General features: G+C 45.9%; 1 protein-coding gene across 2 annotated transcripts in view; it reads right to left on the minus strand.

The window, feature by feature from the left end:
- Positions 1 to 14,440, minus strand: part of EIF2B3 (eukaryotic translation initiation factor 2B subunit gamma) — a 138,482-nt gene that overhangs the window by 19,067 nt on the left and 104,975 nt on the right. For both annotated transcript variants that reach the window (XM_008166725.3, XM_008166726.4), the window contains 2 exons: positions 10,141 to 10,221; positions 9,262 to 9,410 (listed from right to left, as the gene is read on the minus strand). In XM_008166725.3, coding sequence (XP_008164947.2) covers positions 9,262 to 9,410; positions 10,141 to 10,221 — 230 coding nt within the window. The remainder of the gene's footprint in view (positions 1 to 9,261; positions 9,411 to 10,140; positions 10,222 to 14,440) is intronic.

The following is a 14,440-nucleotide window of genomic DNA, read 5'->3' on the forward strand; positions in this document are numbered from 1 at the left end:
ATTCTCCATTCCATCCTGGTTTTAATTAGAACTTTCTTCAAATCGTTCCCAGTTTCATACATCAGGTGCTGATTTAGCACTATCAAGGAAACAACCAATAAACTTCACAATCAATCTGCAGTTAGTAGTCAATCCAGCTTGCTTTGCTGGTTGTTTTCTCCCTTTGTACATGTTCTCATAGAAAGTAGCATTAAATTGGAGACATGTGGTAAACTAGAACAGCGTTTAACTAGACACATGTGGTCCCTCTTAAGTCCGTTTACTGAGTAACAACTATAGCAAGCATGTGTGCTCTCTGCTTCAAGACAGGTAGCTGGAACTTGTTTAACAAAATCCAACACGTAGCTTATTATCTCACTATGTCTGACCAGGGAAGATCCCAGTTTTGGTCAATATAGAATCAATGGTGATAATTCTTGCTCATCTTTTGCCCTGTGCAACAGGTCATGTCCAAATCTTGCTGCTTACTCCTCCGTACTGGTTTTAAAAGTCACTGTTTTCTTTCTCCTATGCACCCAGAACTCCTATCCTGACCACTGTAAGCTCCTCCTCTCCGTCCCACCTCAGGTTTATATCAAAGACAGGTGCTAAGACCTCACCCCGATCTCTGAATCCCGCACTGGCTCCCTCTGGTGCACCACATCAGCTTCTTGTCCTCAAGGCCCTTCACAACTCTACCCCTCTGTTTGTTTGCTCACCTTTACTACACGGGCCAGCTTCTCTCACACACGTTTCTGTTCTTACTCTTAGCTCCTTACACGTGAAACAGCCTCCCTAAAGAGACACATAAATCCTCTGGATCTCTCCAAACCCACTTGCATTGCAAAGTTCCCAAGGACTCAGCCTATTCATGATGGCACAGATGGGAATTGTTGGAGCTTCATTCATATAGTTATGAAAACCTGCTCATTAATACATGCATACACATATTTTGTATATACTTGATTGTATTCCTCTCCCCTTAATATGTACCTTGTCTACTTAGGTTGGTTGCTAAATGGGGCAGGCACCGTGTCTTCGAATGTATTTGCATAGTTCATTAGCACAATGGGGCCCCCATCCTAATAGCTGTTACTGCAAATATAAATAGAACTAAAAGAAGAGGAGGAAGAACTATAACTAAAAGTTTCCTTTAATGAGCCAGTATTCTTACTAGTGCTCTTCTGGGTTACACAATCAGACACAGCAATAATGTGGCATTTACTTTGTGCTAAGTACACGTACGTGAGGGAGAGAGAGCGAGAGAGAGAATGGGAAGTGACTGCTTTACACCAGTGGTTTTCAACCTGTGGTCTGCGGACCCTTGGGGTCCACAGACTATGTCTAACATTTCCAAAGGGCTCCACACCTCCATTTGAAAAATTTTAGGGGGGTCTGTAAATGAAAAAAAGGTTGAAAACCACTGCTTTACACAGATGGGCACGGTCAGATGGCTGTACAGGTGAGAATGTTTCTTTACAATAATTAGATATCTGAACCCAACATTCTTAGTGATGTCCAGACATTGTTGGTGTGTGGTCAAATAACAGCTGAAATTCTGTCTGCTGATCTGACAGACCTTCCCTTAAAGAGACACTGTAAAGGACACAAATATGCCCCATATCTGGAAATCATCATCAACCCCTCTTTACCACTTACTGCAACAGTCTTAGAACCAAAGGGACAAATTCCTTTCTGGCGTAATGGAGTTCAATGGAGTGGCATCTGTTTACACCAGTGGTGAATTTGACCTAAAGCATATGGGTTTTTCTCTCTTCCCCCTCAGCACTGGAAGAGAGAGACCCGGAGAGTTCGACCCATGTTGGGTTTAGATGATATTCATATTTGTTTATATAGTGCCAACATGTAATAGCTTTGCAAATACATAAGATGACAAGGTCCTTGCTCAGAAGTTTTTACAATCTAATCTATAAACCATACTCCTTGCACTCAGGGATAGCATGGTATTTAATAGAGGTGGTTTTTACCTCCCTGGGAAAAACCAGTCAATCCCAGTTTAAGGCGTTTTCTATTTCAAATACTGTTTTATTAATGCACACCACATTACATATAGTTTTAGTTAAATATTCAAATTGTGGCTACATAAGGCAGTAGATTCATAGATTAATTTAGGGTTGTACCAATAAAACTACAGTGGGCATAGTAAGAATATATGTAATTGTAATACTGAACATTAGAATGTCTGTATACATTTTGGTTGGGTTTTCTCTCAAGGAAGTTCCAGGGCATGACTCATATTTCTGTTTTGAGTATTATATAAACAAAAGTCAGAAACATTCAATAGTATGAAAACACCAATAATGCAGTGCTGTAGGCTTGCAGCATTAAGCAAGCAGAAGCACGCAGCCTTGCAGACGACCAGTCTAGGTCCATTTGGCCACGCAGCATTCTGTCGCAGACCAACTTTGATGTAGCGGACAGACCGAGCCTATTCCTCAGTTCTGAATGGAGGTACCCAAAGTTTGAAAAGATTCATTCTATGCTTGCTGGTCACTGATACAATTATTTTTCCTGGGGCTAAGCCTGTATTTACTGTCCTCACCTAGTTTTTCCCCAGGAAATTGCCAACTCTGCTTGCCCTTGCCCTTGGATTTCATGATACACTGAAGAAAGAGGATACACCTTCTCATCGACAAGGCCTATTGGCAAGGAAAGGCTGAGCTCATAGGGCTTGCAAGATTGTCATGTTTGTTACTTGTCAAATCTATTGATTATACATACAATATAAAAAATAAATCTGGCTAATAGGCAGAGACCATCCAAAGTCAGAACCCTGCCAAACATGCTCCCTTTAGCAATGAGCTCAATATCACTGCCACTGGTGAGGACTTCCACTAGCACGGAAATGCTCATATCATAAGCCACGCACCTAGTTATGCCTTACACACTACGGTGAGAGTAAGAATCTCACTGAAATCCCGCATCTCTCTTTGCCCGTGCACATTAAATTAAATTAAATTAAATTAAATTAATGGAGATATCCCATCTCCTAGAACTGGAAGGGACCTTGAAAGGTCATCGAGTCCAGCCCCCTGCCTTCACTAGCAGGACCAAGTACTGATTTTGCCCCAGATCCCTAAGTGGCCCCCTCAAGGATTGAACTCACAACCCTGGGTTTAGCAGGCCAATGCTCAAACCACTGAGCTATCCCTCCCCCCCACATGTCACACTCCGACACACAAGAATTGAAATACATTTACGCTTTGGGTTTGCCATTGAGAAATTAGTATAATTTCACCACATACAGCACTGTGGTGAGTCACAATGACTCCCTAGAGCCAAAGCTTAACCTGCACAAGTAACAACTTAGTCACTTACGCTACATGCCTATAATGTTCTCTCATCTGAACATCCCAGAGGTTTTTTCACTGTCGTTTAGTTGCCAGAAATGACAATCTGTTTAAAATCTTAACTTTGTTATGCTATTTCTGTCAACACCTAGTAAACTCCGGTTAGCTGCACTCAAACAAGCCAGGCTATAAAGCAGTCAAGCGCTTTAAACTTGACCTGAGCCACCTTCTGCAATTCCAGTCCTGCGCCTCTCCTGAACCGAGATGGCCAATTGTGTCAGATTGGCTGACTCCTTTCAGAAAGGAATCTTTTCCTCCCTGGTCCCTTTTGGCTTTTTGGCATTCTGCTTGAGGAATTAATAGCATTTTTTGTTGGGGAATCTTATGACACATCAGTTTAAAATAAATCCATGCAACTGAGACTAGGAGAAACGTGACATTTTTATCATTGAAGGCGAAGACCTTACAGAGTTTCAAGCAAAGCATTATTGTGGAGTGTCCACATGACAGGGCTGAGCACACAAGGCATGAAGGGAGATACAGCCCCTCCCCTGAGGACTGTCCAGGTTTAGACCTTAATGTGGCAACTGCATCCATGCTGGAGCATGCTGACTTCAGAGGGTACGCGCCTCAGGACAGGAGCTGTAACTTGCCAAGACTGGATTCTTCTGGTGCCCATTTTTAACAGACATGTAACTTAAACCCTGGAATGACCGGCCAATGGGGGGTGGGGTGGAGTCCGAATCACTTGAACTCTTTAGATCACAATTGGACGTCTCTTTCTGAATGATATGCTCCAGCTCAAGCAGAAACGATGGGCTGGATGCAACAATAACTGGATGAAATTCTCAACCCTGTGTTATGCAGAAGGCCAATGATCGTAATGGTCCCTTCTGGCCTTAAAACCCCCCCTCTGAATAATGGCTTTGCTTCCAGCCACTCTGATTAAAGCCCTGGTGCAGCCGGCAGCGCGTCCTGGGCTTGCACTCAGAAGGTCCAGGCCTCACAGGTGTTGATTTAATTGGGAATCCAGAGGTAATTTTGGATCATAAGCATCTTGCCATCACCTCCATGATGGCTTCCTACTTTCTAAGCAAAGTGCCAAACACAGTATCTATGGCTGATGTGGAAACTCGTACTTACCAAGAGTTGGTTATGCCTGCCTGCTGCTTCGCTACAGGTATTAGTCAAGGATGCAGCAAAATATGTCTCTTCAGTTCATAAATCTACCATATGGTTACTATGGGACTGACTTCCAAAATTCAACAAGACAATTCCAAAGTAGGGTTTACTTATCACGCTGATCATGAACCTTGTGCTACTTTGTCTGAGCTCCTGACGTCTTGCGCCCTCAGCTAAGCCACGGCTCAGAGGAGCCCAGTCATGGACCTGAACCCCACACACAGAACAGAAACACCCCAAAGAGTTTACAATCCAAATAAATCCCGCAGTGTAGAAAACTGAAGGACCAAGACTGAGCCAAGATTTCAAAAAATGGGGGGCGAAAGTTAGGCTCCTCAATCCATATTAAAACACCTAAATAAGTGGCCTGATTTTCAGAGAAGGCAAGCTTCACTGGGAGCTGCTGGGAGCGATGATCTATGGAAGCGACCACAGCTCCACTCTACTTCCGAGGCACTACCTGAAACAAGTTTAGGGAGCTCAGTTCAGCATCGTGCTGGTTATTTACAAGCAGTACTTTCCGTTCAGCAGAGGGATCAGGATGGCACTTAGTGATACCAGCTCTCTCTGTAATCAGCAGCGTCTCCCCAGGTAACTAGTTTCAATCATCATCAGGATGGCACTGCCGTGGTGCTTGCACTATAAATGACCTGTAGTCAGCGGACTTTTACATCAAAGACTTTCACACACACAAATCTCAGAACCCCGTGGTACTGCACCTCCTCCACCCCAACCAAAGTAGAAAGGTCAGCCCCAGCTGCTAGACAGATTGAAGATGCCCACAGCTACTGTGCAGTGTAGATAGAGAGGCAGGAGTTTTCAGATGACCTATTATTTCAGCTCGATTAGTAGTTTTCCTCTACGTAGCTCACTGCAGTCATTTGTCACTGAGCTCCAGGGAGCTGTCCAGAGGGAACAAGAACATTTTCCATGCTGCAGCATGTCACCTGGGCACTCAGCGTCTCTCAGCGCTTGCACTGTTCTATGAATTACCTCCTCTCGCAGCTTTCAGCTGCCCGTCTCTCCAGACTTGGTCAGGCGTGTCCAGCATTCAGCACATACGTAATCTTGATTTTAGCTGTGCAGTGGGAAACACATTAAGGAGGCACTGCTGATTAAGTTCCCCTACATTATTAACGTCTTTAATCCTTTTGTAATCTCTTACGACAGGGCTTCATGGCCACCCAAATCACTTAACAAGAGCCAGGTTACAGAATCACTTCGTACTCCGCCCGCTTTCTTCTGAAGATTCCACAATAAAACTGCTTTTGGTCTGCCGGACCCATCTATGTAAATCTTCAATGGAGAAATCGATCGAAATCTGAAAACAGTAGGAAGATGCTGCTGTACAACGGGGCCCAAAATTCCTCGGTTTATTTCTTTTGGAAGAAGTTGTCTCAGTCTGGAAGTATCATCCAGGTGATTGCCTCAGTTTTTTGCATGACTAGCGAACCACAACCTCAGAATGTCAATCCAGTTTTAGGAGGATGCACCTTGTGATAGTCCCATCTGCCCCCATGGAAGCTATGTACCCGTCTCCAAGAGCTGGTGTTAAATTTCACGAGGAGGCTTCCAAAAAACTCTTTGGTTGGGAAATGGAATTTTGTGAATCCTTAAATATCAGGAAATGCAGCAGTTCCTACAGCATCTTGGATTTGCACTGTAATCACCACCATTTGCACTATCTCGTGGAAGTGCAAGGTGATGGTGCCCAGGAGTTTCAGAGAAAAACCTCCTGGCCTCCCTTGCACTTTACTTAGTGAATCAAAGCCTCTGAGGTTGGCCTCAAAACACTATACCCAGACTCTACAGTGTTCATGCAGGTTCTTCGGAGTGCCTCTGGCTTCACCCCAGATGGGCGATTACTGCGCTAACCGGCAAGATGGAGCCAGGTGCCCATGGATGCTGGAAGGTTTGTACCTCCTTCACTGACTGGGATCATGAATGGTTCCTTCAAGGAGGGCAATATCCCTTAACCAAATGCTGACTAGGCCCTGGCTCAAGAAACCACCCTTTGGTGATTGTGCTCTTGCCATGAGTGCGCTGCCATAAACATTCCTTTTTGGGAGGCAGAACATTGTCACTGGATGGTCCCCATGTGAGAAAATCATTCCCTCTGCTGGTATGGAAGAGCCAGAGTTTACTGATTTTCTGCCCACAGTGCAAGACATCATTTTATCAAGCCCTTTCTGGGATGATTGCTGGGTTACTTATAGAAGTTTAAAGCACAAGAGAGAGGGAAGCTGTTTGTGGAGGGGAGCTGTCTATTGGGGGTAGTTTAAAACACCATCAGCAAAGTTAATCTATGTGCTGCATCCAGATGCTACAGCCATGGACACATCACAAAAAAAATAAATCCACCAGCTGTGATTAAGGATTTGAAAGAAATGAAGGTCGAAATAACAGCAGTCATTTTTCCTTTTCATTAAGTTATGAGTAAGGTTCCTCTTACCAAAACTCAGGTTCCAGATACATTTCCAGACCTTCCTAGATGTTCACCAGAGGCTTCCCACACCAGCAAACCCAAGAGATTTACATAATGTGAGACAGGAATAAGGTATCGGCACAATATTTACACAAGCTTATCACATACAATATGAACCATGTTGCACTTTGAAACAAGCCTTTATAGTGTATAATGTACATTCCACACAGAGAAAAGGCACTGAGACTCTTCTGGTGTGTCAACAGCAACAAAGCGGTTGGGTTGATGGACTTTTGGAACCATCAAGGCTGTTGCTACGTTTTGGAGCATGACTGATTGCTGAGAGCGGCTGCACTGGCTTTGTTACAATAATGGCTAGGAGGAGGAGGTTAGTCAGAAAACAAAGTCAGTGTGCCCACAACGGTCTTTTGCTTTCAAATCAATATTTGAACATACTGAAAGGCACATTCTGAATAATGATTATTCTGATAACAATCCCTATTGAGGGTTTAGAACAGAACACTGCTGTATATTCAATGCAGAGGAACACATGCGGATTTTGTTAGCTACCTATTTATACATTTAGCCCCCTTTGTGATTTCACCGTAGAGCGGCTTACCTCGCATGCAAAACCCTGCCAGAATGCCTGCGGTACCAATCAATTAATCAAGACAACAGTGTAGCTCGTTGTCAAATCAGAGTATTTCCTGGTACTTAGAGGACGGCGAATTCTGTGAGACTGCCATACTGGAGCCATTTACAAGTGAACTGGAGACCAGCTATTATCTGCACACCAAGGAATTCTGATTTATGATGTGCTTGAAATGACTGTGTATTTCTATTAAAGACTAAATGCCTGGCAGTGATGTACCATACTTGCTTACCTGTAATTTAGCTCTGTAACAGTAGTATTCTCCACAGACCCAACATCCTTTGGTTTTTTGTTTTCAAGCATGTGACCGTGAGAGCCAACTTGGCATTTTTTAAGGGTTTGACTTCTCCCACAAGGACCCTCAGCAAACCTCATGGCATGAAGGAGCAGGGAATTAATAAAGGCCTGTATAGACTCTAATGAGCAATTTCTTTTCCACTGACACCCATAGGAAGCCGGCTTGTAAGAGGAGGGGGGAACTTTCAGGCAGCAACTGGTTAGTCATTTTCCCCTCACTGAAGAGTCAAGGGATGTTTCAGTAGCACAACACAAACAAGTGGGATAAATATCATCTACCTTGGAGACTAGAAGAGCGAGCGAGCGCCTCCCTGAATATATAACACACATCATACAAAGCAATGTTTACATGCAGCTAGGTCACTTCTCAAAGACCCTCATGAGAGAACAGGAGCCCCAGAACGTGTGTGTATTGGGGGGCAGGGGGAATCTGTGGAAGATAAGTCTGGGAATCATTTGATGACTGGGCTGATTCTTCTTCCGATCTGCGAAGCAGATCCTCTCATGAAGAGGACGTTGCAGGTAATGACTGATTTTCCAGGTTTGGGAAGCACTGAGGCAGGATGAAAAATCAACTAGCTTCAAAACTGTTCATTTGTATTGGTTTAATCTTTTACAGTTTGCAAGCCCTTCCAGCATGCCAGGCTAACAAATTAATGAGGCTAACGAGTTAACGAGTCTGCTTCTATCCTGCCATAGTGACCAGCTAGAATTTTAATGGTGTCAAGACAGAGGAGGTCTCATTTTTAAACATCCAAGTATCAGTGGTGACTGTTTGTGTGGATACCCCTTCATTAGCTAGGGTCTCTTACACAAAGAACCTCTACCGGATGACAGATTTCCTTTTGGGAAAGCTTATTTATTTGCCCTGTTTTCCAGCAACCGTAATGCTAATGTAAAGATTCAAGATGACAATGAAAAGACCTAAGAGAATGCCAGTGGAGGCTCTCAAAATACCAAGGCCGTAGGAAGATTTTTATTGGTAAATGTGGAATTTTTAAAAATCAGCAGCTTTATAGGAGTATGCAGATATTTATACCAAAAATCTTAAAGTCTAAGCCATTAAAATAAGCCTTCAGTACTGGAAGGATTCGACCCAACCTCATACAGATGAGTGAATCCATTCCATCTATATGACTTAAAATAAGTTGTGCAGATGACAGGCTCTCCAGAAGGATGGGATGGAATTAATCCTCCCCATCTGGTCCCCTCTAGTTAACGCTCTCCCTTGTTATTAGCGTCCTACTGATACTACACAAAACTTATTTCTGATTCATTCTTACATCCCACAAGAGATGAGAAACTAGCTTCTTCCTGAGACCAATTGCCATTGCCAGGCCAGCCAGCAGCCCAGTGCCTTTCTACGAGAGGGAAACAAACAGCTTAGGACAGGGAGATACAGAGAAGTAACATACCCTTCCTCAATGGTGACAGAGTTCATGATGATGCAGTTAGTTATTTTAACTCTGTCTTTTATGGTGCATGTGGAGCCGATGATGGAGTGTTTAATGGATGTCTTCTCTCCAACCTGTGTGGATGAACCAATGATGCTGTCAGATCCAACCTAGAGAGGAACAGAGTGGAAACTTAGTCAAACCACCATGGCTGTATATTAAGTTATCCCCAAAGTCAATGTTCTTCATATAGGATCTCTATCAAAAAACATGACTTCAGTATACAGAGCTGTGTAACTCTTAGACATGAAGGCAAGGACCTATGTGAGTAGTCCTATTTAAGTCAGTGGGACTATTTGTGTGAGTTCAGAGCTCACCAAAGTGGGCCCAAAGCATAGGGGTTTAGGGCTGGGATTCAGCAAAAATACTTTAGCTAAGAGCCAGCACTAAAATATTAAACCCCACTAAGATTGCTGGCCTTTGGAAAGCCAACGGATTGTCTATCATCATCTGCCAAACCTCACATCAGCCTGCTGGGGGACAAGACGCTGCAGTGGTTTTGGGTAAAATTTGTATAGTATCAAACAGTAGAGTACAAACAGTAAAACATGTTTTTAATGAATAAAGACTGAAGGGCAGGAACTGATGGACAAGGACACGTGGGTGTTTTGGGTTGTTTTCCATTACTTGGTTTGACTCAGTAGTATTTAGAATACGCAGCTGAAGAGAATACACATTCGGGACATTTTATTTTGCCTTCAGTCATATCTCAGCTCAGTGCTTTAGAACCTCGGCTACATTTTTGAGACAGAAGTTGAATTACAAGAGGCAGCTCTTGAAATTAAGGCCTAGCAGATAGTTTCACCTCCCCTCACACATTCTCCAGGAACAGTCACTCACCAGGCCTCTGTCCATGACTTGAGCGGACACATGAACCAATGGTTCTTCTGGACACAGAAGAGTAGATAACAGCTTAGGAACCTGGAAGAGGAGATCCCAAGTCACAGATGAACAAGCTAATGACACATCAGTATATTACATGGACAAATCCAAGCAGGCTTATGTTTCACGGCACTTCGGTATATAGTGTAAACATGCTCATTTACAGGAGACATCATTTTATCACCTGTGGTTTATGCTTGCAACAGATGCCTGGTAGTTACCCTCTTCACTCCATAGGAGAAGAGAGCCGGCACTGTACCAGTACAGTCTAGTAGTAGGTCTCTTCTTTGCACACCCTGCTCTAGTCAGGAATCAGCAGCAAACTGCCAGGCTCCCACAGAACTCGAAGGACACGCAGTATTTGAGTTCGGACAGAACGTAACTCAGCATGCTTTAATACAACACAGCACCTATACAGGACACATTACACAACCGAGTACTCTGCCGTCCTAGGATGACTAAGTGAAAGCATTTAGTAGAAGGGAGCTAGCTGAAGCACAGGCAAGGGAGAAGAACTATTTCTGATGTGTGAGGGGAAAACACAAAGGTGATGAGGTGTCTGTTCCAGAGAGCAGAAGCGGCAGAGGAAAACGCGGGTTCTAGAGATGCAGACATAGCAGAGAAAGTAATAGAGAGAGACAAGGTCCAGGAAGTAGCCCGGGACAAATCCATGGAGAGTAATTTTGAACTGGCTCCTGAAATGAGTGGGGAGCTAGTGTTAAAGGAGGACGGGATAATCCCACCTTCCTCTTTGTGCAGGAGGGAAGGCAGGCTAGGGCATTCTGTACCTGCTGGAGTCAGCCTGGAGCAGGCGGGCACAGGAGAGGACAGTGTGGCTGAGGACTGCAGCGGCGGGGCAGTGGGGCACACAGGCAATGCTGCAGAGGTGGCCAGGGGCAGATTGACATGCGAGATGCAGGAGGAGAACAGTTCAGAGTTGGGAATGATGCCACAGTCATGGACAATGAAAGGGCCATGTTGAGAAGAGAGCGGTCATGGGGCTGTGTTTCAGGATACTCAGGCTTCTTTCAAGATATTCGGGTGAGTGGAGCTGAGAGAAAGCCACATTCGGTTAAGACAGACAGAGGAGTGTGAGTAGCACCTTTGTGCGGACAATCAAGTATCACCTCAAGTGTGGCAGTGAAGGTAAAAGTAGAAGTACGATCACCCAAAGGGAGATGGTCGGTAAAGAAAAGCCGAAGGCAGAGGACTGAACCTCAGGAGATTCCATCAGGTGGGAGGTGTAGGGATCAGATAAAAGAAAATAACCTGTGGTCTCACAATTCGCAGTGGATTATGCAGAGATGATCAGCCCTCTCCCTTCTGACATGCTCTGATCACCAGAGAAAGAGTTCACAACGCTGGCTTTTAAACTGTCATAAGGGTTCAGCGTGGACCCCGCAATGAGATGAATGGCTAAATTCACCCCTCTCAGAGAGCAACCGTTTCAGGCTGCCAGCAGCCCAGGCAGACACTGCTGCATCTGTCACTCTTCACATCTTGAGGGTTGTCTCTGCCACCGGCAGAGCTAGAGACGGAGCTGTTTAAAGGATGAAAGGTGAGATCCTGATGCATAAGACGCAGCCACTATTGAAAAGCAACAGCTCACTGAGCCATCCCAACAAGGCCAATTTTACCCCAGTGGTGCTGCCTCAGCCCAGGGATGCTGTCAGAGCTCGAGACACGGTAGTGCAGCCATGACAGACGGGATCCCAGAGAGAAATGAACAGCTAGGAAGTAGCCTGGAACAGTCCATTGTGTCAAAGGCTGTTCTGAGGTCTGGGAGATGAGGAGGGAGAGGCAGCCTTGATCAGCAGAAAGGAGGAGGTGGTTACAGAGATGAAGAATGATTTCTCATCTGTGGCCAGGGCGAAACCCAGATTGAAATCAGTCAAGGGTAGCACAGCACGGGAGGTGACCAGAATGATTAGAGAAGGCTACTAGCGCAAGCATTTTTGCTCTGAAAGGGAAGGCTAGTGATGGGGCCGGAGTTAGAGGGAGTGTCTGGGTCAAGGGAAAGTTTAATGTTTTGCTTTTAATTCATCTTAGACGGAAACTATTTCCTGCTATTGAAGGTAACTCCCCCTTGAACCCACTGCCCACACATTGGCTTCAGGCATCCAGCAACCCAGCTGGAAGTGAAACAATTCAGGTTCAGTGTCTCCTCCCCAGGAGGGCAATGGCTTAGATCCCTGCTCCTCTTCTGGCAGTAGCAGTACAGTGCAGTAGCCAGACTCCTGCCTTCTTAACACACGGCTGGCTTTGAGCTGCCAGTAGCAGCCTTAGAGAGAAGGCATCAGAGCTGTCTACAAAGCCCAAGAGGAGAGCAACTGAGACTCAAAGGGTCCTCAGAGCAGAACAACAGAATAGAGGTGAAAACCACAGATAAAATGAAGGGTGCATCTTTTACCAGCAGTGGTAAGAGAAACAAAATGCAGCAAGACTGAGGACAAGAGCTCCTTTTCCAGGGCTCCTCGTTCAGTTCTGTTCTATGATTCACCTCCGCAGAGTTTCCTTAGGAACCTTACCATCCTGGAAAGTTAAAAATTCAAGGAAAATCTTCTGCAACATTGCAGGTCCCAAAGTGAATTCAAAGCACTAACTTTACGTACCACCCAGGAGCAAATGCATTTCCAGCACTGACCAAAATGTAGAATATTTAGGTTAAAAAAAACCCCAAACCACATGGAGCCTGACTGGCTCAACTCAATAACTTTTCACTCAAGCGGCTGCTGCCAAATGCACATGCTCACTTCCACTAGCAAGTGGTGCTCTCCCTTAACCCTTCCAACCCACTTGTCCTGGGCTTATAACAGAACTCGCTCGCTGCCCTCTGTCAGCAGCACTGTGCCCTTTCTACCTTCCGTGTGCTCGACTACGGGCACCAAAACAGCTCCTCCCCACCCAGCGCATGCAGAGCCTTTAAGTCCACAACTCCTGGGTTCGTACCAGTTCTGCCCTGCCCCCAGCTATGGTTGGCATTCATTCACCCATCCATTCCAATGAGATACCACAACTGGAACCAGGAGGCAGAGACAGGACTGGCCACCCCCAGGAATACCAATCCAGCCCCTTCATCTCCCAACCACAGTCCCTGGTTCCTCCCCTGCAGCATCCCTCCAGTCCTCGCCAGCCTCCCCAAACGCCGAAGAAATCGGCCAGTCCTGAATGCACACACCCAAGGCCGGCTCCAGGCACCAGCCGAGCAAGCTGGTGCTTGGGGCGGCAGCTTGTAGGAGGCAGCATTCCGCCCAGTCCTAGGGCGGCACGGTTGTTGTTGTTGTTCCGCTCCAGCCGCCCTGTAGGGGGCAGCACCGTGGAGGACGGGAGCGCCCTGCAGCAAGCCCGGCAGGGCAGCCCACGTCCTTCCCTCCCAGCCGACCTGACCGGAGCGGTGTGGAGCCCTCCTGGCAGGGGGCATGGCTCCTCCCCCCGCTAGCCAGGGCACATCTGCAGGGCAGGGAGTCCCCCTGCACCCTGGCTCCGGCCACGCCCCAGGTTGGTTTTTTTTTGCTTTGCTGTTCTGGCCGCCGCGTTTTTTTGTTTTTTGTTTTGCTTGGGGCGGCCAGAAAGCCAGAGCCGGCCCTGCACACACCCCGTCACTTGATAGGGGAAGTGAGGATGTGTACGGTTTGGCAAAAAATGAGATCCTAAGGGGGTTAAAGCTTTTACTCCTCAGGTCACTAACACCTGCTACTAACGCCACTCTCTTTTTAACCCTTCCCTTTGGTCCCATATTTAATGAGGCTCTATATCAGGGTAAGTGTGAACTGGAATTGTGACTGATCGATGTTATCTTCTCTGTCAGCTGGAGTGCCCTGCGTTACATTATTTACCCTGGACAGAAACCTGCTCAAGCAATGGTACATTTAGAATGGAAGCTATTAGGCAGCTAAATATGCGGGTTGCTATCTGTGCCCCCCAATAACAATCACATTTGTTTCCATCCGTAGCTCTCAGGGGTGGGTATCATCCTCCCCAGCTTACAATGAGGGGAAGCGAGGGGCAGAAGGTTTACATGACTTGCCCGAGGTTGCCCAGCGAGTCAGAGGTACAACTGGAACTAAACCCCAAGTCGCATACCCTCTGCAGCTGACCATGCTGCGTTGCCCTATGCTGCTAAAAGGGGTGATGTGCTCGGTCAGCAGCTGGATACTGGAAGCAGTCCCCGTGCGATCCTCACCAAAAGGAGGGGTGTCGCTGATGAAGCTATCCCTACAGATAACATTACACACACACACACACACACACACACACT

This window comes from Chrysemys picta, chromosome 8, assembly GCF_011386835.1.
Source record: "Chrysemys picta bellii isolate R12L10 chromosome 8, ASM1138683v2, whole genome shotgun sequence".
NCBI classification, from domain to species: Eukaryota; Metazoa; Chordata; order Testudines; family Emydidae; genus Chrysemys; species Chrysemys picta.